The sequence below is a fragment of the Mandrillus leucophaeus genome, unplaced genomic scaffold (genome assembly GCF_000951045.1).
Source record: "Mandrillus leucophaeus isolate KB7577 unplaced genomic scaffold, Mleu.le_1.0 Scaffold313, whole genome shotgun sequence".
Lineage (NCBI taxonomy): Eukaryota > Metazoa > Chordata > Mammalia > Primates > Cercopithecidae > Mandrillus > Mandrillus leucophaeus.
This window is the reverse complement of record NW_012103288.1, coordinates 1,571,707-1,597,980: the sequence shown is the minus strand read 5'-3', so window position 1 is coordinate 1,597,980 and position 26,274 is coordinate 1,571,707. Positions and strand designations below refer to the sequence as shown.

The following is a 26,274-nucleotide window of genomic DNA, read 5'->3' as shown; positions in this document are numbered from 1 at the left end:
CAGGAGAATCACTTGAACCCGGGAGGCGGAGGTTGTGGTGAGCAGAGATGGCGCCATTGCACTCCAGCCTGGACAACAAGAGCAAAACTCCTTCTCAAAAAAACAACAACAACAAAAAGAAAAATTTACAATCTATTCTATCTGAAGTCTGATACATGGAGGCTTCATCTGCATGGTAAAATTTTGGTTTCTACAACCCCTTATCTTAACCCAGACATTCCTTTCTATTGATAATAACTCTTTAAACAAATTGCCAATCAGAAAATCTACCTAGGACCTGGAAACCCCTGCTTCCAGTTGTCCCACCTTTCCAGACCAAACCAATGTACATTTTACATGTATTTTTGCATGCTGAGAGAATTAAGGAAAACAAATATATCTTGCATGTATTAATGAATGACTTGTATCTCCCTAAAATGTATAAAATGAAGTTGTGGCCTGACCATCTTGGGCACATGTTCTCAGGATATCCTGAGGGCTGTATCACAGGCCATTGGTCACTCATATTTGGCTCAGAATAAATATCTTCAAATATTTTACAAATTTTGACACTTTTTGTCATATGGATATGACACATTTTATCCATTCTTCAGTTGATGGACTTTGGGTTCTTTCCACATTTTGCCAGCATTATGAATAATTTTGCTATGAACATTGGTATACAAGATTTTGTGTGAACACGTTTTCATTTTTCCTAGGTATATACCTAGGAGTGGAATTGGTAGTTAATGCGACAACTCTACGTTTAACATTTTGAGGAACTACCAAATGTCCACTGCAGCTGCACCACTTTACATTCCTACCAGTAATGCAGAAGGGTTCCAATGTATTCACATCCGCTCTAACACTTTCCTTTCTTTTTCCTTTCCTTTCCCTCCCTCCCTTCCTTCCTTCCTCTCTCTCTCTCTCCCTCACTCTCTCCTTTCTTCCTTTATTTCTTTGTGTCCCTCCCTCTTTTCCTCCCTCCTTCCTTCCTTTCTTCCTTCCTTCCTTCCTTCCTTCCTTCCTTCCTTCCTTCCTTCCTGCCTTCCTGACTTCCTGCCTTCCTGCCTTCCCTCCCTCCCTTTCTCTCTCTCTCCACCCCTCCCTCCCTCCTTCCTTCTATCTTCCTTCCTTTCTTTTTTTCTTTTTTGATAATAGCCACCCTAATGGGTATGAAGTAGTATTCTCACTTCAGTGAAGTAGTTCTGATTTGCATTGCCCTAATCGCTATTGATGTTGAGCATCTTTTCTTGTACTTATTAGCCATTATACATCATCTTTAGAGAACTGTCTATTCAAGCCTTTGCTCATTTTTTTATTTTTTATTTTCGAGACAGGGTCTCACTCTGTCGCCCAGGGTGGAGTGTGGTGGTGCAATCTTGGCTCACTGCAAGCTCTGCCTCCCAGGCTGAAGTCACTCTCATGCCTCAGCCTCCCAAGTAGCTGGCACTATAGGCATGCGCCACCACACCTGGCTAACTTTTTGTATTTTTGTAGAGATAGGTTTCACCATGTTGCGCAGTCTGGTCTTAAATTCCTGAGCTCAAACAATCCACCTGCCTTGGCCTCCCAAAGTGCTGGGATTACAGGGGTGAGCCACTGCACCCGACCAGTTTTCCCTATTTATCAACATCTTGCATTAGTGTGATACAGTTATGATAATTGATAACCCAATATTTATACATTATTATTAGCTAAGTTCCATAGTTTACATTAGGGTTTACCCTCTGGGTCGTGTAGTTCTATGAATTTGACAAATGCATAATGTCAGGACAAATGTATGTCATGTGTCTGTTATAGCATCATACCGAATCATTTTAGTGCCCCTAAAATCCCCTGTGCTCCACCTATTAATCTCTCCTCCTCTATCCCAAGCCCCAGGTAACAACTGATATTTTTATTGTCTCCATAGTTTTACCTTTTCAAGACTGTCTTACAGTTGGAATCATACAGTATGCAGCCTTTTCACACTGGCCTGTTTCACTGTGTCTTTTCATGGCTTGATAGATCATTTCTTTTTATTGTTGAAAAATATTGTATTGTATAGCTGTATCACCGTTTGTTTATTCACCTTTTGAGGGACATCTTGGTTGCTTCCAGCTTTTGGCAATTATGAATAAAGCTTTTATAAACATTCATATGCAGGTTTTTTGTGTGGACATAATTTTCAGCTCATTCAGGTAAATACTTAGGAGTGCTATTGCTGGATCATGTGGTAAGACAATATTTAGCTTTGTAAAAAACTGTCAAACTGTATTCTACAGTGACTATACCATTGCGCATTCCCACCAATAATTAATGAGAGTTCCGGTGGCTCCACATTCTCATTAGCATTTGGATTTTTGAATTTTAATCATTTAATCATTCTAATAGGTGTGTAGTGGTGTCTCATTGTTTTAATTTGCAGTTCCCTAATGACATATGATGTTGATATCTTTTCATGGTTATTTGCCACCTGTATATATCTTCTTTGGTCAACTCTTTTATCTATTTTTAAATTGAGTTGTTTTCTTTTTATTGTCAGTGAAAAGAGTCAAACTGTAAAACATTTGAAGAGATTTATTCTGAGCCAAATATGAGTGACCAATAGCTCACCCATGACACATCCCTCAGGAGATCCTGAGAACATGTGTTCAAGGTGGTCGGGCCACAAGTTGGTTTTATAAATTTTAGGGAGATATAAGATATCAATGAATATATGTAAGATGTACATTCGTTCAGTCCAGAAAGGCGTGATAACTGGAAGTGTGGAGTGGGGAGCGGGGCTTCCAGGTCATAGGTAGATTCAAAGATTTCCTGATTGGAAATTGGTGAAAAGAATTAAGTTACTGTCCAAAGACTTAGAATCAATAGAAAGCAATGTCTGGGTTAAGATAAGGGGGTGTGAAGACCAAGGTTTTATCAGGTAGAGAGAGCCTCCAGGTAGTAGGTTTCAGAGAATAGATTGTAAATGGTTTTTATCAGACTTAAAAGAGTGTGTTCTATCAGTAATTCCAAAAGGGAGGAGCATATAATGAAGCATGTCTGGCTCCCCCTTTCCATCAAGGTCTGAACTAGTTTTTCAGATTAACTTTGGAATACCCTTGACTGAGAGGAGGAGTCTATTCAGATGGTTGAGGGGCTTAGAATTTTATTTTTGGTTTACATTCTTAATGAGTTGCAAATGAGTTCTTTCTTTATTCTGGATGCCAGCCCCTTATCAGAGATATGATTTGCAAATATTTTCTCCCATTCTGTGGGTTGTCTTTCCACTTTCTTGATGGTATAATTTGGAGCACAAATGCTTTTATTTTGTGTAGTCAAATGGGGTTTTATCTCCTAGTCACTTGCATTTGTATTGTGTGTGCCAGAATGTGCAGGGGTAGAGATAAAAGTAAGCAAGAGGAAGAGGGCAGTGGTAAAAGCAAGAGGAGACCTGACTGTGGAGACAATGAAGCAAACGCATAGGTGGAGCAAGGGTAGGTGAGACTTGAGTAATGGATGCACCTCTTGCTCTGGGAGCATCTGACCCTTTTTCCAGGGTGGATCCTGTTTGCTGTGAAGCCTAATTTACATGCTTGCTTCACTGCCAGAATCCCGCCCCCATCCCTCCCTACAGCAGGCTTGAGAAGTGGCTGTCACAGCCACGCCCTTCCCTCTTGACACCTCCATTCCAAGTAGCTAGCTTTTCTGTACTTTCTCTGAGAAAGGTAATGTAAATGTAAAAGAAGTTTTTGAGGCTATTCTATAGAAGATGTCATAATTCAATGTTCCTCAAAGACAGGGACTATATTTATTTATTTTTAAAAAATATCTCAGCACCTAATGCAAAATCTAGCACACAGGCTCCCAATAAATGTTTGCTTAAAGACGGATGGGGGCCACAGGAGCAGGTTTTATTATCAGTTGCTGAACATGTTGGACTGCAAGGTGTCTCAGGGAGTCTGGACTAGGAAAAAGTTCTGTGTTGAAAACAAGAGAAGCAACGAAATAATTTCCTATTCCCATTAAATAAAGATGCTGATGGCTCTCTAGATAGATATGAGGACCCCAGGGCTGTGGGGAGTGAAGAAACTAAACCGCTGCCATATCTGAGCCGAATTCTTAAGGGGAGGAGGAAGAGGAGGAGAAAGGCAAACAGGAGGAGGCGGAGCCTTCTTGTCAGCATCTGTTAGTGGAGGTTGGGAAGCCTCTCCTCCTTTCCCCCTCCTCCTTCCCCCTCCCTCCACCTGGCTCCTCCCCGTGTTCGTCCAGCACACCTCCCCCCTTTCCCAAGGACAATCTGCAAGAAAGCAGCGGCGGAGGAGAGCTAAGACTAAAAGGCAAGAGGGGCCGTTGAGTGAAGAGCAAGGGGGAGAGCTGGGAGTGAGGCGGGAAGGTATGGGCCGGGAGTAGGCGGTAGGGAGAACTGAAAGGAGCAGAAAGGAAAAGAAGAGGAGATACGGCATCCTAAGCCGAGCCGAGAGGGGGATGGGCAGGGCAGTCGTGAAGAATCCTAGCTCCTTGGCCAGCCCCCTCCGCTTGCAGGCTCAGCTGCATTCCCCGGGAATCAGGGATGGGTGGGTGGGGCTCGGACGAGTTGCCCTTGGCTGCCTGACCCTACCCTGGCACTCACCCAATTCAAATCAGTGCGCCTGTGATGCTGCTTGTCTGTTTCTCCCTGCCGCGTGCTTATATACACACGTGATTTTAGAGATATGTTTTAATATCTGTTTCTCTCTACGTGCGTGTCATTGTGGGTCTGTAAGGGATGCTTATACATGAGTCTGCATGAATTTCTGTGTCCTGTGCCTCTGTAACTGCCTTAGAGATTTCAGTAGAAGAATATGAGCTGGTTTTTACAGGTCAGCACTCTTAAACTCCTCTTGTTATGGCGAATTTTCTCCCTCACTGACGCTGCCAGGGGTAGAAGAGCTCTGTGTGGGATTCTACCCCCGTCATGAGCTCCAAGAGTGAATGAGAAAAAAAACGGGAGGAAAGGGATCAGCATACCCAGATGTCTTGTTCTTTTCTTTCCATCTTTTTTCCTTCCTGTTTGCCCTAGTCACTTAATCTTTCTTTTTTGAAAACAGCAGAAATTTGAACATGAACATTCCAGTTAAATAAGAGTGTCTCTAGTCACGCGTGTCTGTATGTTCCTTTCACTGTTTGCCACTATATGATTTCTGAAGTCCAAGTTAGGAGTGTGTTTTAAAGTAGAATATGGAGGTATATCTGTATCCAAGCCTATTTTACGTTTTTCATACATTTGTATTTCATGTAGTTCATCAGTTCATTGTTTTCAACAAGTATTTATTGGGGTCCTGTAGTGTGCATAGACTTTGTGAGTCTTTAGTGGGCTGTGGGAGAGTTTTTAAAAATGATCATGATCCCTGCCCTGGAGGAGTTCTCAGTCTACTTAGGGAAAATGACTTTAATAGCCATCCAGTCCAGTGGTTGGTAAACTTCATCTGTAAAAGGCCAGATAGTAAATATTTTAGACTGCCGGCTCATGAGTCTCTGTCACAATATCCATCCTACTGTTGTAGCACAAAAACATCCATGACAGTATGTGAATGAATGAAGGTGGTACACACACTGGAATTTGAACTTAACATTTTTCACATGTCATGAAGTACTTTTTGCAACCACTAAAAAATATAAAAACCTTTCACAGCTTACTGCCATACAAAAACATGAGAAGGGTTGGATGTGGCCTACAGACTGTTGTACGCTGACCCTGATCTAGTCCAACCCTCTTTTCAGTGCATAAGAAACAATTAAAATGCCACATAAAGCAGGCCTAGCGTGGTGGTTCATGCCTGTTATCCCAGCACTTGGGGAGGCGAGGTGGGCGGATCACCTGAAGTCAGGAGTTCCAGACCAGCTTGGCCAACATGGTGAAAACCGTCTCAATAAAAAATACAAAAATTAGCCAGGTGTGGTGGTGTATGTCTGTGATCCCAGCTACTCGGGAGGCTAAGGTAGGAGAATCACTTGAACCTGGGAGGCGGTGATCCAGTTTAGACAACATGTGATTAGAGGAAGTCCAAAAGAAGGCTTCCTTGACCTGTGGTAATCAGTGAAGGTTTAATAAGGGTACAACTATCACTGGCCTTAAATGATGGAATGGGGTATGAATCTGTGGAAAGGGCCAGGGTAGCCACCAGGACAAGGGATGCAGTATGCCCAGGCACAAAAGTGGGAACAGCAAAGTAATGTTCAGGTGACAATGGAGCAGAGGATCTGTAGGACCAAAAGTTGAAGCTACACGCAAGGGCTAGATTGTAGAAGCTTCGAATGCCAACCCAACAAGTTGAGAACTTATCTGTCAGTACTGATTATATGTAGTATGTTCATTAATCTCTGTCTCTTAACACAATGCATGTTTGTGAATGTATGTCTTCGTGTATGTCTCATTGCATTCTTTTATTATTTGTGTGGATTTGTGTGTTTATGTGACCTATGTTTCTATAGGCAGCTACCTTGAGTTCTCCAAATGCAGGGTAGAAGCAAGCACAAGCTGCCCTTAAAACTTGGGTTCCTGTGAATGAATACACATCTCTACTGAAGCCTAGGGACCTATGACCTTCCTATAAAGGTTTATTTTGTGTGTCTAATAGAGTGAAGAAAGGAACACAAGCACAGTGAGACCAGCTATTGTAGTAAGCAATTCAGGTGGAAAATGGCAATGAGGATAGAAAGGAGGGGATGTATAAAGGAAGATAATAAGAAGGGAGAATAATAGGATTTAGTTACTGTTTTGAATCTGAGAGGAAGGGAGGAGATAAATTAAAAATAACAGGTTTTAGCCTGGAAAACTGGGAGAGTGATAATTCCACTGGCATTTTATGGATACAAAAGTATGTCCTCTTATGTGTTCCTTTGAGAGAGGTGATCCCTAAAGAACAAAATATCAAGGTGTTCCCATGTCATATGTACACATCTGTGTATATATGGCAGTGACTTTGTATTAATCTTCTCATTTCATAGCAGGTAGTAATGTGAGGGGCAAGACCCAAAGACCAAGGATCAAGAGATGCTCAGGAGGCTGACAGTCTGAGAGGGAAGAGCCATAGAAAGTCCCTGACCACTCTTGAGACTGACACCATTAATTTGCCTAACTCTGATGTGCCTTTATAACCTCAGACTACAGTTTCAACTCCATATTACCTAACCCCATTCCAATAGCACAATTTCATAACACCCAACCCTAATCTTAATTATAATCCAACCTACCTTTGCTCTCCTACTTCTACTTTGCTGATTGTCATCAGTGCCCTAAACCTCATCTGATTCCAGCTCTCTGCAATAACCTATGCCTTCATTGAAAAGGGAGGTATCCTTGAGGCTAACTCAACTTCTCTCCTCCCTTTCTCATTTCTATTCAGTCAACTTCTCTTTTCCCTGACCTTAGTTTATTCCCCACATAGGTTCCAGTTGGGGTGGGAGGGATCAGAGAGGGATTAGTTAGAACCTTAGTAGTCTTGGGCTTGATTACATGACATTTCAGCTTGTCAGTCTACAAGGGTGTGGCTCTCCTCTGGAAGAAGCCCAAAGCTCTCAGGCTGCAAAGCCCAGACTTGGTATAGTGGGAGAGCCTGACTGAGGTGGCTCTAGCCAGTCTAACTGCCGTTTCTTGAGCTAGTGGCATCTTGATTCCTGCTGTGTCTTAACTGACCATTGTCTTAAATTCTAGAGTGGATCATGACCCATGAAGAGCACCATGCAGCCAAAACCCTGGGGATTGGCAAAGCCATCGCCGTCTTAACTTCTGGCGGAGATGCCCAAGGTAAGGAGGAGGGGACGAAAAACACGACTGGTGGGGCTTTTGGAATTTACTAACTCTGTTGACATTTACAATAGAATTATTCTTCTGTAGGTTCACTGGAATTTTGGGCTTTCCTAAAAATTTCTGTGAGGCCTAAGTCCTCAAGTGCATTTGAATTTTGTTTGCCTTGCTTTTATTTACCCACATCTTCATAAAACTTTTTTCAAAGTTTCTTTGAAGACTGGGGACTCTTTTGGTCCTTGGAAACCTGAAAGAGTGGTGTTTTCTCAAGCAGCATTGGAAAGAAACTAAAGAGAGAAAGTTATTGAGAAGGCAGTAAGTGGATTAACTCATGTATTTGGTCATGGGGGGGATGGGAGGAGACCCAGAATTAGTATTTGGTGGGTCCCAACGAGGTCTTCAGGTATTAACTCTGATGTCTGGAGAGTTCTTGCACTGACCAGGGTCAGTCAGGCACTCGGTTTTCTCTGGCCTTTCCTCCTCTTCCATTTCATTACCCCTTGAAAAAATAGGAACAGCAGCAGTTAATCAATACAGATCCACTATGAGGTGGAGGGGCAGAAAATGAGCCAGCAAAAACCTTTTTCTGGATTGAATTTAAGAAACCTGGGAGTCATGAAAATTAGGTGTATAGGAAACACAGAGTGCGAGAGAGAGAATATGTGATTTTGTTTTAAAAAAACTTTTTCTCATTTGATCTTCTGATATATTCTGATACATTGAAAAGAGGAAGAATTTCTTTGAAAGGATACAGGACATGGAGACAATTATGGAAAAAAGAGAGAAGGAAAGCAATTTCAGCTAGGCTCCCCTCCTCAGCACCACTGTCCCTAGGCTCTTTTAGACTTTGTGCTAAGGACCACTTTGTATAGAGCCCTGTCTTGTATATTGTGAAAAAGTTGAATTCCTTTAGGAATTTATAGTTTAATGAGGAAACTAGAATTCTTACATAAGGCACATAAATAAAAACAAGCAAGGGTGCATTAACCAAGTGGAATCTACTTATATAATGAAATGATAGCCCCTGATTGAATTAATCAGGGAAAACTTTATGGAGAAGGTAGATTTCAAGACACTGAACTCTTTGTTTAAGTAAGATGCTTAGAACAGTAGCAGGCACATCATAAATACTCAATACATGTATCATTAATTAATTAAAAATGAATTAGTATCTGCTGTGTCAATCAGGATGATGGTCACTAGGGATACATCAGTGAAAAAGTCTGACACAATCTTTGTTCTTATGTTACTTATTAGTATATTAGTAAAGCTAGACTTTTTAAACTAATATTTGTTATAATTGTGATATAGGTTATGAATTAGAAAGTGCTAGAATGAAGAAACTGAGGAAAGAGGGTATGGAGGTCTGAGTTTAGGAATAGTGACCAGATTAGGAATGCAGAGTCCTAGTTGTGTTTGCAGAAACCACAGACCTGGCTTTTCTTGCATCTCTCTTCTCTGCTGGCAGAGTACCATGCCAATACTGAATTCTTTAACATGCACTTGAGCATTGATCCTGAAACCTTGGTAGAATGGTCTGTGGACCCAGATTGTCAGATTAGGGGAAGAGAGAAGAAAGCCTGCTAAACAATCCAAGTGAGATACACAGAGTTATAAAATGAAGAAGATATTTTTAGAGAGGGAAAGAGGGGAAAAAAAGGTCAGCCTAGGATTTAACTTGGGTCTAAGAGCAGCAGAGCCCTTCCACCTTCTGATCCTGAGACGTGAGGCCCTCTGAATCTAGTGATGGCCATAACTCACTGCTATAAGAGAAAGACCCTCTTTTATGGAGGCAGGGACTATAGATAAGCTAATTTCTGAAGGACCCAGCTGATAGGCATAGTGTATCCAGGGAAATATCCCACCTGCAAATCCCCATAACATCACAGCAGCATATCACTAGGGATTGAGAGTGATAGAAACTGAAATTCTATGGAGGCAAGGAGGCAAAACAGAAAACTCAAAATAGAGCTGAGAGGTCCCAGCTGAAGGAGAAGCTCAAATTCATAAGTTGCCTGCCCAGAGCTGAGTTTGACGGACTCTAGTTCTCCTAGGGAGAAAACATAGAAATGTTTTTGTTTTTTTTCCCCTGAGGGTTTGTGGGCCACATGGGAAAGTGAGATTGAGCTGTCTAAAATCCATAGAGGTCACAGCTTTGTCATTCCCCGAGCTCAGCAAAGCTAATCATCTCTTGAGGTAGAAAAATGGCCAGGAATCGGATATCCTGAGCTCAAAAACGAAGAACTCTGGGATGCTGGGCTGATGCCGTACCAAATCCTAATTCCCTTTCCAGCCTAGGAATGGCTTCAGCCAGCAAAACTATGCTACCTTTAGTAGCCATAAACATTGGCATATTCTAACCCTGGAAAGGACCTCAGTCAGTCATCTGCTCTGGCCCTCTGTCTCCAAATAGCCAGGCATTACAAATGTATGTTTATCCTTTTTGTTTTTTTTTTTTTAAGAGATGGAACGGGATCAACTGGGTGCGGTGGCTCACGCCTGTAATCCCAGGACTTTGGGAGGCCGAGGCAGGCAGATCACCTGAGGTCGGGAGTTCGAGACCAGCCTAACCAACATGGAGAAACCCTGTCTCTATTAAAAATACAAAATTAGCTGGGCGTGGTGGCACATGCCTGTAATCCCAGCCACTTGGGAGACTGAGGCAGGAGAATGGCTTGAACCCGGGAGGCAGAGGTTGTGGTGAGTCAAGGTCACACCATTACACTCCAGCCTGGGCAACAAGAGTGAAACTCTGTCTCAAAAAAAAAAAAAAAAAAAAAAAAAATGGGAAAAATTAAACCCACCCACACAAAAAAGAGTGCAAGGAAAAAAAAGAGAAATGGGAAGGGATCTTTTTATGTTGCCCAGGCTGGACTTGAACTCCTGGCTCAAGCAGTCCTCTTGCCTCAGCCTCTCAAGTAGCTGAGACCACAGACCATGTGCCACCACACCTGGCCTTTTCTATTTTTAAAGGTTCGCGCGAACAGAGATTCTTTTACCTCTCTGGCTTGCTATTCTAGGGTTTATAATTTTTACTTATGATATCCATTAGAAAGTGCAATTCATCTCTAACAAATGTTTATTCCTCATATATTTTAAAAAATCTTATGAAAGTTAAGACCGAAAGAAATTGTTTAGTGTCAGCTTTCAAAAAAGTCATGCTCAAGTCATTTATTAGATTTTTTTCTGTCTAGTCTCATAGAGACCCATCACCCACAGTTCTTCTTTCTAAAACCTCTTCCCAATATGCCGTAATTGGAGACTCCAAACTACGTGCTTATGATGTTCTCCAGAGCCCCTCCTGACTATACCCAGAATACCTATTGGATGGTGCCTGTAATCTTATCCTTCGTCTTGCTTCTAATAAGTCAGACAGCTGCCATAGAGGTTTATTTAGGGCAACATGGAACAGCCAAGGAGACTCTGGCCAGGACTGGCTTGGGGCCAGACTAGGCTGGTCAGATTGGCTGGGAGAGCTCAAAGAATTACTGGGGCTCCTTAGTATAAACTATTTGTGTACCCCAAAGTTTGTGATTTTTAGGGAACTAGGGGTTTGAGGCGCAGGTACTAGGTGCACAAAGAACATCCTAAAATTTGGTTTCTAGGAAGACACTCAGATATTCAATTTGGAGACAGGATGAATGACTTCTGGAAGTTGGTGGGGTTGAGGTAAGAAGAAGGCAGAGGGAGAAGATAATTTCCTTATTGTGAGATTTTTCTTATGCCCAACTGATTTGGATAGTCCCTGTCCACCGTCTGTTGTTTGCTTTTGTACTGAAAACCTTTGAGTCATTTGTCTCTCTTAACTCTGGGTATACCAACAGGATTGCATTAAGTTAGAGTTTTTGCAGGAACATTTACTCAGCTTGGGAGCAAGAAACAATGTTCCAACCTATACATTTCAGAACAGTTTTTTCCCTTATTTCCTAAAATTACAAGTTCATACTCCAGAACTCCAGGTATCCAGAAGAGAATCCCATAGGCCTTGTGACAGGGTGGAAAACAAACTTTAGTTTCATATCTATTCTGATCTTATTGAGCTGACTTTATTCGTCTTTCCTAAAGCATTGATGACTTTGTGTTGACTTTTGACCTTGTTCCTTTCACACACATAGGCTATTTCTCAAGCTACTGAAAAGCCCCTCTCTTCACAGATTTTTTGGTTTTGATGCCTTCCACTTAAGGGTGTGAACTTAGGCTTCTAGACTTCATGGGGCTTTGCCTTAGTGATGTCATAAGTGAGCTTTGACATCAGTGCTCACCAATGACTTCTTGTTGACAAGTCCAACCTTTCAGGCCTTACCTTAGACTAGTTATCAGAAGCATTTGGCACTGTTCTCACTTCTTGAAACTGTCCCCTTTTGACTTCTGAGACATCGCTAAGTCCTGGTTCTTTTGTATTTCCTGCTGCCCCTTATTAGTTTTCATCATGGAACCTCCCTTCCCCTTCCTGTTCCTTCAATGTTGGTTTTCCTCAGGGTTCCATTCCTTGCCTTTTTCCCTTATAATTCTACATATTCTCTTGAGAGAGTCTCTTCTGTGTTCACATGGATGCTCCATAAGGACTTCAAACTCAACATATCCAAATATGAATGTATCACCCCCCACCCCAACCTGCCCAAACCAAAACCTGCCTCTGCTGAGTTAATGGTACCACACTTTTACCCTTTGTCTAAATCAATCACGGGACATTTTCCCCCTCTCTGACCCTTAAAATGTAATCACATTGCCAACTGGATATAAGTCCTATTGCTTCTGTTTCCTAGATGTCTTCTATCCAGTATTTGTTTTGTCCCAAATGCTACTGTTCCAGTCCAGGTCTTCTACATTTCTTATCTAGGATGCCAGGTAGCCTCCTAACGCTAGAAATCCCTCTCTCAAGCTGTCTTTCACGCTGCTGCCAGGGTTATCCTTCTGAGATACAGATCTCATCATGTCCCTCTGCCCGCTAAATTCTTCAGGGATTCTTCGTTGTCTGCAACTTTTCTTTTTGGAGGGGGTCACAGACCCCTTTAAGAATCAAATGAAAGCTGTGGACCTTCTCTCAAAAGAAATGTCCATGCCCGCAGAACTTTTCATACAGTTTTGTGGGGTTCCTGGATTCCCCGAAACCCATCACCCATGGATCTCCAATTAAACCCTGGCCTGTAGAATACAACTCAAACTTCTCATGGCACATAGGTGCCTGCCCACCTGTAGAGCTTCATCTCTCACCACTTCCTAGTTTATATTCTTTATAATACCAAATTACCTATGGTTGTTTTTTGACCCTCACCTTTATTTGTGCTATTCCCTCTGCCAAGAACACTCTCCCTCAAATTCTCCACCTGACAGAAAAATTTTAGAGGAAATTGTCCTTTAGGTCCCATGACAAATGTTGTCTTTTCTGTATAACCTTCTCTGACTTCCTTCTGGCAGGCTTAGATACTCTTTGTCCCTCTTTCCACTGTACTTTGTATCTCTCTCCCTCTGTCTGTCTTTTTTGAGAGATGGGGTCTCACCATGTTGCCCAGACTAGACTTAACTCCTGGGCTCAAGTGATCCTCCTGCCTCAGCCTCCCAAGTAGCTGGGACTATAGGCGTGCACCATTGTGCTTGGCTCATGTCTTTTATAGGGACCAATAGACCATATTGTAATTCTCCACATGTCTTGAGGACCATTACCAAGTCCTTTATCTTGGTATTCCCAGATTCTGTGTTGGTCATTGCTGTACCCCCAGTGCCTAGCACAGTGCCTGGAACATGATAGGTGTTCAGTTAATATTTGTTAAGTGAACAAATGAACCTTCAATGTGGAGCTAATAGCCATGTAATACCAACCTGCAAAAAAAGAAACATTTTGATCTTTTTTATTCCATCCTATTCCTGATAGCTTTGGATTATTCAAAAGTTTGTGATGGTTTTTAGTTTGGTGCTGCAGGTTTTCCCCATTACTAGCTCTCTTGGTGCTTGCTGGTATATTACATTTCTCCAGGCAGGGTTAAGGACAACATGAACAGATTTTAGATTGAAACAAAAATATGTAGTAGAATATCTAAGAGAAGGTGGCTAAAATGATTCACAAGAAGTTGACCCATCATGGCTGTAAGATTCCCTGTGCATCACCATGTGTTCCTCCTCACATTACATGGTAGGAAAGGAATGTCTCCCGTCTGTCACCAATAAGGCCATGCTTAGCACAGGATCAGTGCATTGTTCCTAATATGAAACACACATACGGGACACCTGCTGTGTGTTGTGTGTTGGGAAGAGCTAGTTTTTTCACAGTGCTCCTGGAAGAGAGTTCTTTTCACTGAAAAGCTACTAGGAGAGGGATAATACTCATCTGTGAAAAAGGGAAAAGGATTGCCTCTGTATTTTAGTCCTAAGCTTTTGTTTTGTTTTGTTTGAATTTTGTTTATTTATTTTACAGATGGAGTCTTGCTATGTTGCCCAGGCTGGTCTCGAACTCCTAGGCTCAAGCGATCTTCCCAGCTGACCTCCCAAGTACTGGGATTACAGGCAGGAGTTACCGTGCCCAGTCCTAGTCCTAAGTTTTTCTTTCAGTAGAAGCAGAGAGAGAATGATTTACAGCATACTTTTCGAGTTCCCCATAAACATCTTATATACAGGGCCACAGGAAGAGACTAACAAATATTCGTTGACTAATTGAAGAAATGCCAGGAGAAGGCAGTGAGAGAATAGAGTCCCCACCAATTCTTCCTGCACACTTGGTCACAGCCTCTTCTGGCAATGTGGGAACTAGTGAATCACAACTGTGTGGCACACATTGGAACATACACCAACTCAAGTGACACAAAAAAGGGGTATATTTTTTGTGTGTGTGTGTGTGTGTGTGTGTGTGTGTGTGTGTGCAGACTGAGAGAATCAGCTGTCCAGTAACAGATATACTTGTGAACTTGTGAATAGACTGTGACTTGCCAGGTTACTGAACCATATAGAATCATGTCCTTGTTCTTAAATGCCTACTAAAAGCTGATGTCTCGATATAGTGCAGAAAGCAAGGAAAAACCTAGTACAGCCATTGAGATTAGTAGGACAAACCTTAGAGGCTGATAGTGTTAACTTAGGCATTTGAGAACTTGAATTCTAATCTGAACTTTCTAAAAGTACTAGCTTTGTGCCCCTTGACCTTTTTGAGTTTCAGTTTCCAAATCTTTAAAATGGAGACAATTCCAGGATTGTGGACAGGATTAAATGAGATGATGTTTGACAAGCTCTTGGCAGTGTCTAGCCCACAATACACATTCAGGAAAATGCTTTATTCTAGTTGTTATTATTTCCCAGATGGTCCTATCAAGGAAAGGTCTTGGGAAAGGCAGGATATTTGGGGGGCTTGAGGAGCAATGAATGCAGATTATCTGAAGCTCCGGTAACATTGACTGCAGTAATTGGGAATGGGGAGGTCAGAAGACTTTGAAGAGAGGATTATTCTAGATTCAGAGAAAAGACTAAATAAAGTACTGATTCATTTTTTTTAGCCAAATGTAATATATGTGGATTCCAGGGCACCTTTTCTTAGGAGCAACCGCTCCATGACTTCTTTTGTCCCTCCTTTCAGGTATGAATGCTGCTGTCAGGGCTGTGGTTCGAGTTGGTATTTTCACCGGTGCCCGTGTCTTCTTTGTCCATGAGGTTAGTTCTGTACTTTGTTCTTCATCATTCTTTCTCTGCCCTCTTCTAAATCTGCCTTCTATCCCCTTCCCACATTCTGTGTCCTTACCTCCCAGTTAGTTACTATGTTTGATTTTCCTTGGCTCCCTATCTTCATGAGTCACTCTTTCCTACTTTTGACTAAATAGGGATGGTGGGACCCGGGCATCTACAAACTGGGTCTTCATGTTGCCTGTTCAATTTAAAGGAAAAAGTAACTCTCAGTTCTTCTTTCATCTCCCTCAAAACAGAGAAAGAAATGGAAATGGGTAGTATTTACAGCAAATTTAGTATATCCAGGGGAAGAGCCCCAGGAGGGAAGAGCCTTGCTGTATTTCTGTAGTTTGCATAACTTCCTGAGGTTCTCACTCTTCTTTTGCACCCTTCTCCCAGTACTCTCTCATGCTTTACCACTCTTCTTTTTATAAGGTCCACCCGCTTTCTTCTATCAGATTGTATAGTCTCTTAGAGCAAGTCACATTTCTTTCCTTCCCTCCCACCAACTTCCCCTTCTCCTTTTCTCCATGGTTATCAAGACCATCTGTTATCATTGGTCCCCTGTGAAGCAGGTTGGAGGAGATAGGGTGAGCCAAAAATAAGAATTAAGATTATTCGGAAGGATATCCACATCCCGATATTTAAAGAATGGGAGAAACTAGAAGAGAGTATTGCAAAAGTTGACGTCTCCTTCTTTGGACTGTGTTAAATATAGTCTCACCAGCATCCAGGACTCACTAGTGGGAGGAGGTGGCTTGACTCTCAGAGAACCTCTTCCCAGGGATCCTGTCTTAATCCTGGGAATTTAGGGAGAAGCCTATCAAGGGCTTAACAGTTATAATATGTCCCACAGGGTTATCAAGGCCTGGTGGATGGTGGAGATAACATCAAGGAAGCCACCTGGGAGAGCGTTTCGATGATGCTTCAGCTGGTATGTTGTTCCAGAGAACTCCCTGTCCCATATTTGCTCTGTCCTTGTTTCATCCCACTCTGGTTTGGGCTCGTGGTCTCCCAAATTCCCTGTCATGTGGTTTCATGGGAAGGAATTCAGTGACAAGAGAGGGACCCTATTTGCCCTTTACTCTTAGCATTTGAAAATATCACCCTGGTTTCCTGGGGCAGGGAGAGGGTGGAGGAGTGATCACAGGATGCTTTGCTCTTTATGGAAAGGTCATAAACAAGACTATGGGGACTGACACATAAGCAGGTCTTACTCTAGGGTCACGGGGAAGGTCTGGCCCTGAAAATAACCTTACCAGAGGACTGGAGCCAGAGCCAGAAGTGGAGCTGAAATTTGCCAGTCCTCATGTGAGGGACATGAGGTGACCTGAAACCAGACCACTTAAAGGACGAAGGAACTGAGACAGACTTTTGGAGTCTCAAAAAAGTCCTAAGAGTATCCTGAGGATTTCCACAGTCCTTTATGCTACTTGCTCCATGTTGTGTTAGGCTTCTCATGTGTATCCACTGTGGGCTAGCCCACAGCGAGTGAGAGAAATACAATCATTTGCTGGTTTACTGAAAATTTGTAAATTACATTTGTATCCCCCTTTTTTCAGCTCAGTTCCCTAAAAATCCATGGGCAAAAATTTAATATGCAGTATCTAGTGAAGGCTCTACCTAGGTGCTAGGTAATGGTGCCTGCCATAAAGTGGTCTGAGAATGAACCAGAATTCTCCACCAGTATCCCAAAGTCATGGCTGCACAGGAGGGCATAAGATATGAAAACCTAATCAGGGATAGAAAGCCTTAATTTCCCAGGGACTTACAGATACCTCTCTTGGGGTATCTGTAAGGCTTTCTTTACCCAGAGCTATTTTTCCTGTGAATACCTGGATGTTGCAGCTTCTGCTACTGGCACCATGGATTGCAAGGAGCTGAGGGGAAAGGATTGGCAGTACCTGCGTACAGTTAGAAATCTCAGTGTAGAGAGAGGAAAAATACTACAAAACACATTGGGATGAACTCCTAATAATAATTTAATGTCAGGCCATTAGGGAGAATTTCTAAAGACTGAAGTCACTGCTTCTAAGATGTGAAAGCTAGAGATTATTTGAGAAGCCAACAGATATGTGTGTATTCACTTTTTCTCTTTAGGATAGTCATAGATGACAAAGCCTTCAATGAAATGGGTTCTTAGCAGTCTTCTAAGATGTATAGCAAAATATGAGAATGACCCTATGATGCCTCAGCCAGCATCATTTCTCTTTACTTTGGAAAGCACAGATCACTCTTAAGGATGTCAAGGAACTTTCTAGGGACTCACACAGTTATGTTAGGCCATCACAGCGTTGGAATAGGGGATATCTCAGCATGTTGAGCCCTGTCTCTGGAGAGCTGACTTCTACCTGTTCCAAAGGGAGGCACGGTGATTGGAAGTGCCCGGTGCAAGGACTTTCGGGAACGAGAAGGACGACTCCGAGCTGCCTACAACCTGGTGAAGCGTGGGATCACCAATCTCTGTGTCATTGGGGGTGATGGCAGCCTCACTGGGGCTGACACCTTCCGTTCTGAGTGGAGTGACTTGTTGGGTGACCTCCAGAAAGCAGGTAAGAGATTTTTCACAACAGTATTGCTTATTTGTGTCGGTATGTGCACGCGTGTACACACACACATCACCCCTGCCCCCCTTTTACCTCCCATTGGAGAAAAATGTTACCCAGACACAAATAGGCAGTCTTTGCCCCCTTTTTCTGGTATTGTCTACAATTCCTTTTGGCTAGAGTTTCTTCTCTCTCTAGATATCTCCTCTTTAGGCATGCCAGGTACCTCACCCAGTGGCTCCTGGTTTGCTTCTCATTGTCAGGTAAGATCACAGATGAGGAGGCTACGAAGTCCAGCTACCTGAACATTGTGGGCCTTGTTGGGTCAATTGACAATGACTTCTGTGGCACCGATATGACCATTGGCACTGACTCTGCCCTGCACCGGATCATAGAAATTGTAGATGCCATCACTACCACTGCCCAGAGGTAAGGGGACTTGGGAGGTAGGCAGTGTAAGAAGATGGCAGCTAGGACAGGCTAAAGGGCTAGAGGCTGCTGAAGACTGAAGTGTTTGAGCTATGGTGACTATAATGACCAGTTTTCTGGGGCTAGAACACTATTTTTAACTAAAAATTATCTAGAGCACTGAAATTGCACTGCTCCCTTAATGATATATGATTTGCCTTTTGCCACTGTCTGGCCCACTGTCCAAATATGCAGCTCTGAGGTCTTTCATATCTTTGGGCTAAATGGTTATTCTTCAGACTGGGCAAATCTAGGGAGCCCAGACATGAGCTACACTTTCCAACCATATCATAGAAAGTATAAGTGCTGCTATGACCACCATGGCTCAGAGATAAGAGGACCTGGAGGGAGGCAATGTAGGATGGGAGGATAGAAGGGTAATCAATCGCTTACCCCAGGGTAATCCTAGAGGATTCCAGTTAGTCCAGTCCTCCCTTCACTTCTTATCCTTTTCTCTCCTTTCCTTCCCTGACCCGGTTCCTCTCTGGAACAGAACCTCTGTATAGATACCTTTTACTGCTGTGTTTTCTCAGGCCTGGGAAGGATACCTTGTGGCTAAAGTATTTCCCCTAGGTCTTCCTGGTCTCAGGAAGTCTGCTAGAAGGCCTGGCAGCATACATGTATCTCCCAGAGAGGGTAACTGGCCTAGATGTGGGTGGTGGCTTGATCTTGGCCATACGGTCTCTTGGACTGTGTCCTATGTGTATCTCTTGCAGCCACCAGAGGACATTTGTGTTAGAAGTGATGGGCCGCCACTGTGGGTAAGATCCTCATTCTGACCCATTTATTCTGTGGACCTAGCAATAGCCCTTTCCTTTTCCCCAGGTAGTCCAGTGAGGTCTCTCAGTAGCAGCAGATCTGGAGGTGCACATGCTCCTTGTGGTGTGGGTCCCTTTCCTGCCTCCATCCCCCTCCATTACATCCCTACACATGCACGTGTGTACATGCTCAGGCACATGCTTGGTATAAAGAGTGGGCAGTGCTCTGAGGCTGGAAGCCACTGTGGCAGGTGAACATAAGTGGAAGGTGTCCATTAGAGACAGAATCTCATTGAGGGGCCCTGGTGCTCTTACACTTGCCCCAAGAATAAAATGGAGGCTCTCTAGACCTTTTATCAACTATGAGAACTACGAGAACTTGTTGGGTATGGATGAGGCTATTTGTAGAATACAACTTCTAGCAGGATGCTTCTGGCTCTCATCTCAGATACCTGGCCCTTGTCACCTCTCTGTCCTGTGGGGCCGACTGGGTTTTTATTCCTGAATGTCCACCAGATGACGACTGGGAGGAGCACCTTTGTCGCCGACTCAGCGAGGTACTGACACTTTATTTTGCCCTTAAGAAATCCCTCACCCTGTTCCACTGATGATCTGTTTCCTACCCATCAGCTTCATTCCATTGATCATTTTACCCTTTGTTCTCAACCAGACAAGGACTCGTGGTTCTCGTCTCAACATCATCATTGTGGCTGAGGGTGCAATTGACAGGAATGGAAAACCAATCACCTCAGAAGACATCAAGAATGTTCGTATGAATGAAACCAGATAGGCCTTAGACTCCATAGCCCATTCCCTTCTGGCTTCTGAGTCTCCTGACACTGCTTCTCCCCTTGGTCCTTCTGCACATCACTCCCTGGGTCCCTGTCCCTGGTTGCCTCCCACAAAGAACCATTACAAGACAAGAGGCTGAGCTGTCCACGGTTCACCCAAGTCTCTGCTTGTTTTCTTCCTTTGACTCTGCGTAACCCTCTCTCTGTCCCTCTCTTGGTCCCTTCAGCTGGTGGTAAAGCGTCTGGGATATGACACCCGGGTTACTGTCTTGGGGCATGTGCAGAGGGGTGGGACGCCATCGGCCTTTGACAGAATTCTGGTAAGTCACTGGGCTCTGTGGCCTTCATGCCTTAAAACCCTCAACCTTGTAGTCCTTCCTCCTCAGGGCTGCACTTTACCAGATAGGGCCTTACACTACTGGTCCTGTTGCCTCTCCACCAGCCTTTGGGCTGCATTGGCCACTGACCCATTCCCATACACTTGAGGGTCCTCTTCTGTTACAAAAATGATGAGAGACTTTGCCTTCCTAATGGTGAGGAGCAATATCTTTTTGTTTTGTTTTGTTTCATATATTTTTAATAAGAATTTTGAAATAATGGTAGATTCACATTCAATTGTACAGAATAATACAGAGATAGTCCCACATACCCTTTGCCCAGTTTCCTTCAATGGGAACATCTTGCAAAACTGTAGTACAATATCATCACCAGTATATTGACATTGATATTGTCAAGCTACAGAACATTTCTATTACCACAGGATGTCTCATGTTGTCCTTTTACAGCCACATGTACTTTACCCCCACCCATCCCTCCTCATTCTTAACCTCTGGCAACCACTAATCTGTCTCTTTGTCTGTAATTTTTAATCTCATGTATATTATATAAATGGAATTGCATAATATGCAACCCTTTAGGATTTTTTTTTTCCACTCAGCATAGTTCTCTAGATATTTATCAAAGGTGTTGTTTGTTTCTATAGTTTGCAGTTTTCTGCAGAGCAGTACTCCATGGAGTGGACGTATTACAGTTTGTTTAATCATTCAGACATTTGAGTTGTTTTCAATTTTTGGCTATTAGGGATAAAGCAACTATGAACATTTGTGTACAGCTTTTTGTGTGAACTTAAATTTTCATTTCTGCAGAGTAATTGCCCAGGAGTTCAATTGGGTTGTATGGTAGTTTTTTTGTTTCTTAAAAAAATTTTTTTTTTCAAAGATACTGCCCAACTGTTTCTAGAATAGCTGTACCATTTTAATTTCCGTCAGCAATTTATGAACAACCTGTTTTGTTTGCATCCTTATCAGCATTTGGGGGTTGTCACTTTTTTAGTTTTAAATTTTTTTAAATTTTAACCATTCTGATAGGTATATAGTGGTATTTGTTTTCTTTTTTTTTTTTTTTGGAAATGGAGTCTTGCTCTGTTCCCCAGGCTGGAGTGCAGTGGTATGGTCTCAGCTCACTGCAACCTCCACCTCCTGGGTTCAAGGGATTCTCCTGCCTCAGCCTCCCAAGTAGCTGGGATTGCAGGTGCCTGCCACCACACCTGGCTAATTTTTTAAATTTTTAGTAGAGATGGGGTTTCACCATGTTGGCCAGGAGGTCTTGAACTCCTGACCTTGTGATCTGCCTGCCTCAGCCTCCCAAAACGTTGGGATTACAGGCATGAGCCACCGGGACCAGTCTTTTTTTTTTTTGTTTAGAGATGGAGTCTTGCTCTATCACCCAGACTACAGTGCAGCGGCACAATCTTGGCTCAGTGCAATCTCCACCTCCCGGGTTCAAGGGATTCTCCTAGCTCAGCCTCCTGAGTAGCTGGGATTACAGGCACACGCCACCATACCTGGCTAACTTTTTGTATTTTTAATAGAGACGGGGTTCCACCATGTTGGCCAGGCTGGTCTTGAATTCCTGACCTCAGGTGATCTGCCTGCCTCGGCCTCCCAAAATGCTGGAATTACGGGCATGTAATCCCAACCTTAGACACTCAGTTTAAACCCTCTTATCCTATTTTCATTGGAAGAGCAAAGCAATCTCCTACCTTGTTTTGTCAATAACAAGGGAACATTATTAAGCCCCAGTAATCCTGTTGGTTACTGTAGTGGGCATGTTTCTCTAGAACTAAGTAGAATCCTTGAGGTTCTGATGGCAAGAATACAGAGTCATCAAGCTTTAGATGAAATCTGTTTGGGGAGGTAAAGCCCAGTAAGTTCTTTGCTGCAGTTCTTAATTGTGAGACTCAATCTTGTGATTTGGAAAAGGCCTCAAGTATCCTGACTCTCTAGGCTGAGCCAAGATGAGGCAGCCTGAGCCAGACTGTCTTTGTTCTCTGGACTCCTGCAGGGCAGCAGAATGGGTGTGGAAGCAGTGATGGCACTTTTGGAGGGGACCCCAGATACCCCAGCCTGTGTAGTGAGCCTCTCTGGTAACCAGGCTGTGCGCCTGCCCCTCATGGAATGTGTCCAGGTGGTAAGTACTGATCCTAAACCCCTTTCTTAACAGTCTCAAGCCCCTGCCTTGGAGTCCATGGGGCATGAGACCAACATCTAAGGCCACTGGTGTAGGAGCAGGTGGAAAGGCAAGATGGTATAGTAAGAGACATACGGGGAAAGAACACAGTGGGTTTTGCATAGGAGCTCTTAACTAAGCTTCAGTGTTCCCATCAGTAAAATGTTCCTAAGGAAGGTGGGAGATTCTACATCCTCCTTAGTAATGAAACCCAGTATCTCATAATATACAACCTCAAACATTTTTATCATGTCTTTATTGGAAGAAGAATGCAATATTCCTCCTAACTTTATTAAGAGCAGGAGAATATTATTAAATTATAGCTGGGTAGTTTTTGTCTCTGATTTCTATCTTGAACACGTTTCTCTGAACCAACATGAGGTTACTAATGCTCACGTTGAGGGTTATTGTAAGGATTGGAGATAAGCTATATTAGCATGTGATGCAGTACCTAGCAAATGTTGAGTGCTCAGGAAATGGTGGCCTTTATTATGAAGGAATCACTCCTTTGATACCACGGAGTGAACATGGTGGCTGGGAGGCTGGGAGCGAGAGCTAGGGTATCTGGCCTGGTTCTGAGGGCTGGTCTACATGCTCCCCTTCTTCTGGCCTCCTCCTCTCTGAGACCCAGGAGTCCCAGTGACCTGCAGCCTTGCTTGGAAATATATCTGTGAAAGCTCCAAAGCGAAGGCACTGGCCCACAGAGCTGAAATCAGTAGTTGAGAAGCACACAGCAGGGATCAGTCCTTCTTCCTAACTTGGTTACCTGTAGGATCTTCATTTACTCATGACTTTAGAGGCTGCTTTAAGGCTGGGGACCTGGGTGTGGAATGGAAGATACTATTTATCTGTGAGCATTCTTCCACTCTACCCATACTTCTAATAAACAGAGCATAGTTCTGAGCACAGTGGCTCACACCTGTAATCCCAGCACTTTGGGAGGTCAAGGCAGGCAGATCACAAGGTCAGGAGATCGAGACCATCCTGGCTAACATGGTGAAAAATACCAAAAAAAATTAGCTGGGTGTGGTGGCACACTCCTATAATCCCAGCCTCTCGGGAGGCTGAGGCAGGAGAATCGCTTGAACCCAGGAGGCAGGGGGTTGCAGTGAGCCAAGATCGCGCCACTGCACTCCAGCCTGGGCGACAGAGCAAGACTCCGTCTCAAAAAAATAAAAAGTAAAATAAAATAAACAGAGCATAGAATCAGTTCTTTTCTTTTGCTGCTCATTACTCAGAAAACTCAGGAAAAAACAAAAATACTTCTGTGAAAGTTTGGGGGCATAGGAAAGGTGGGGTATAGAATGGGCAGGATCTAGTCACAATCCCAGAGATGGGCAGAGTTTGACTGTGGGATGGAAATCCAGCTGTGCAGAATTGTGACCCTGGAGTTGAAACTGTCACTGCTCCCCCCTCAGACCAAAGATGTGACCAAGGCCATGGAAGAGAAGAAATTTGATGAAGCCCTGAAGTTGAGAGGCCGGTGAGGAAATGACGGGAAGCTCACTAGCTACAGAAATCAGATGCCTGAAGTCAAAGATCTCCATGACTCCAGGCCCAGAACATAAGCTCCTGCTGCTTCCTTTTCTGATTCTCTCTGCAGCAAGTTCTTGCCCAAGAATGTTAGTTGTCAGGTGTCTGGAAGGATCAGTTCATCTCAGGGATGCGGTCCCTGGCATCAACCTTTTATAATCTGTTATTTCTATATGTGAGCCCCAGCTAGATGATAAGTTCCTTTAAGCAAGGGACAGTCTCTTGTGCCGAGCACAGTGCCTGGAGAAGAGTACTGAGCGAGTGTTGGATGAACTAGTGGCCCCTTTGCAGCCCCTGCCCTGTCCCTGCTCTGCCCCAGTTCTGTCCTCAGAGGTTTGCCCTATGGAACTTCCCTCTGGGAGCAAAACTTCAGACCAGGATCCCCATGGCTGCTGGCTGTGGGGAATGGCCTGAAGACACCTCTCTCTATTTGTACTTCCTACAGGAGCTTCATGAACAACTGGGAGGTATACAAGCTTCTAGCGCATGTCAGACCCCCGGTATCTAAGGTACTGGCAAGTTGACTTGCCCTCTCCCCTTTTGCTTCTCACTCCCTCAGTCTCTCTTCATAAAGTGCTACCACAGTCCATACAACGTAAACCTTGCCAACTTCTCTGCCTCACTCTGATCTTCAGTGCTGGGTCCCTGGCCCTATTATTATGATTTTCTCTTAACCACCCCAGATACCAGCCCCCTTTTTAGTGTACCCTGGATATCTCTAACACAAGACCCATGCCCACTTCAGGACTGGCAAGATAGCATGCAAAGAATGGGAAAGAGGGCTTATGTACTTTTTCTCTGGGAATATCTAGGAATAATCACATCTAAGTGTATCTGAGCCACCTCTTCCATTGGAGTCGTGGTTGTCATTATTGAGTATATTATCAGAATTGTTTGGGTTGCTTATTAAACTTGCAAACTCCTGGGCCCCTCTCTCAGAGGAGATTCATATCTGGGTAGAGGCCAGGAATGTGCAGGTTTAACAGGCTCCCCCAGTGGATTCTGATGCAGGTGATCCAAGGATCACACTTTGGGAAGTGCTGCTCTGGAAGGTCTCTCATTGTATAATGTTGATATCTGAGATGGGGGACAGCAGCTTTGTTTATTGATCTGTGATCAAGAATTTTGCTTCCATAGTATGTGGTAGCAAGTTGTGCTGGCATTCCTTGGGAGAGGGGTGTGTGTTGTCTCAGGCAGATGTCCTGATCCCTGGATGACTAGGGTTCAGAGCTCTGCCTCCTTTACTGACCTCCTCCCTGTTCCCACACTGGGTTTCTGTCCTCCTTTTTCCCCTGCTTCCTCCTGTATAGAGTGGTTCGCACACAGTGGCTGTGATGAATGTGGGGGCTCCGGCTGCAGGCATGAATGCTGCTGTTCGCTCCACTGTGAGGATTGGACTTATCCAGGGCAACCGAGTGCTCGTTGTCCATGATGGTTTCGAGGGCCTGGCCAAGGGGCAGGTATGGAGACTAAAAGGAAGAAGGGCACATATTCTAGGACCCAGGAGCAGTCATAGGGAAGATAAGTGTAGCAAGAATGACCTGTCCATTCTCTTGGCTTCCTCTGTTCCTCACTACCTCTCTCTCCTCTCTCAGGGTCCAGGCAGAAGTAGATATTTAATGTTAGGGCAGTAGGAACAGGCAGGAATTACTGGAATGCACCATTGCAAACAACATGTCCTATTTAATTCTCTATCCCAAAGCTCAGCACAGTGCCTGGCATAGGTAGATGCTTAATATTGGTGAATGAGCAGTAAGGGTAGAAGAAGTTCAGTGCATGGGGAAAAGCTAATACCTGGTGTACCTCTTCCAACCAAGGGGGATCCAGGGGTGGGGTTAGAACTCAAGCAGTGGCACCAGTCCCACACAGGCCTCCTAGTGCTTTAGCTTTGAGCAGAGCTCTGTGGCTTTTCCCCACAGATAGAGGAAGCTGGCTGGAGCTATGTTGGGGGCTGGACTGGCCAAGGTGGCTCTAAACTTGGGACTAAAAGGTAAGTAGTACTGCAGAGGCACCTCCTCCCAGTGACCTCTTCAAGTTGCCCTTGGATTTGGGTGTCAATTCATTATGCCAGGGTCTGCTTCAACCACCCTGTTGTCTGGGTCCTCCACCCCCAACTTCACAGTTGCTGCCATGAGGGCAGACATGGCCATCTCAACATCTTTCAGCAGCTCTGGCAATTTAGAACTCCAGTGTGTATCCTTGGATAGGACTGGAGGGTGGGCTAGGGAGTGGGGCACAGGTCAAGAAATTAAAAATAAAGTGCCTCTAACTCTAGCTTTTCTCTCCCTCAA

General features: G+C 43.8%; 1 protein-coding gene across 4 annotated transcripts in view; it reads left to right on the top strand.

Moving 5' to 3' along the window:
- The window catches only part of PFKM (phosphofructokinase, muscle), a 51,827-nt gene that overhangs the window by 21,177 nt on the left and 4,376 nt on the right, over positions 1-26,274 (top strand). For 2 of the 4 annotated variants that reach the window (XM_011987655.1, XM_011987654.1), the window contains 14 exons: positions 7,640-7,732; positions 15,294-15,367; positions 16,236-16,313; positions 17,742-17,931; positions 18,189-18,354; positions 19,110-19,154; positions 19,600-19,708; positions 19,822-19,917; positions 20,170-20,262; positions 22,286-22,411; positions 23,869-23,933; positions 24,429-24,492; positions 25,294-25,443; positions 25,903-25,973. In XM_011987655.1, coding sequence (XP_011843045.1) covers positions 7,640-7,732; positions 15,294-15,367; positions 16,236-16,313; positions 17,742-17,931; positions 18,189-18,354; positions 19,110-19,154; positions 19,600-19,708; positions 19,822-19,917; positions 20,170-20,262; positions 22,286-22,411; positions 23,869-23,933; positions 24,429-24,492; positions 25,294-25,443; positions 25,903-25,973 — 1,420 coding nt within the window. Of the gene's footprint in view, positions 1-4,106; positions 4,284-7,516; positions 7,551-7,639; positions 7,733-15,293; positions 15,368-16,235; positions 16,314-17,741; positions 17,932-18,188; positions 18,355-19,109; positions 19,155-19,599; positions 19,709-19,821; positions 19,918-20,169; positions 20,263-22,285; positions 22,412-23,868; positions 23,934-24,428; positions 24,493-25,293; positions 25,444-25,902; positions 25,974-26,274 lie in introns of those variants that run through there. The other 2 variants (XM_011987656.1, XM_011987657.1) reach the window with 2 other exon arrangements.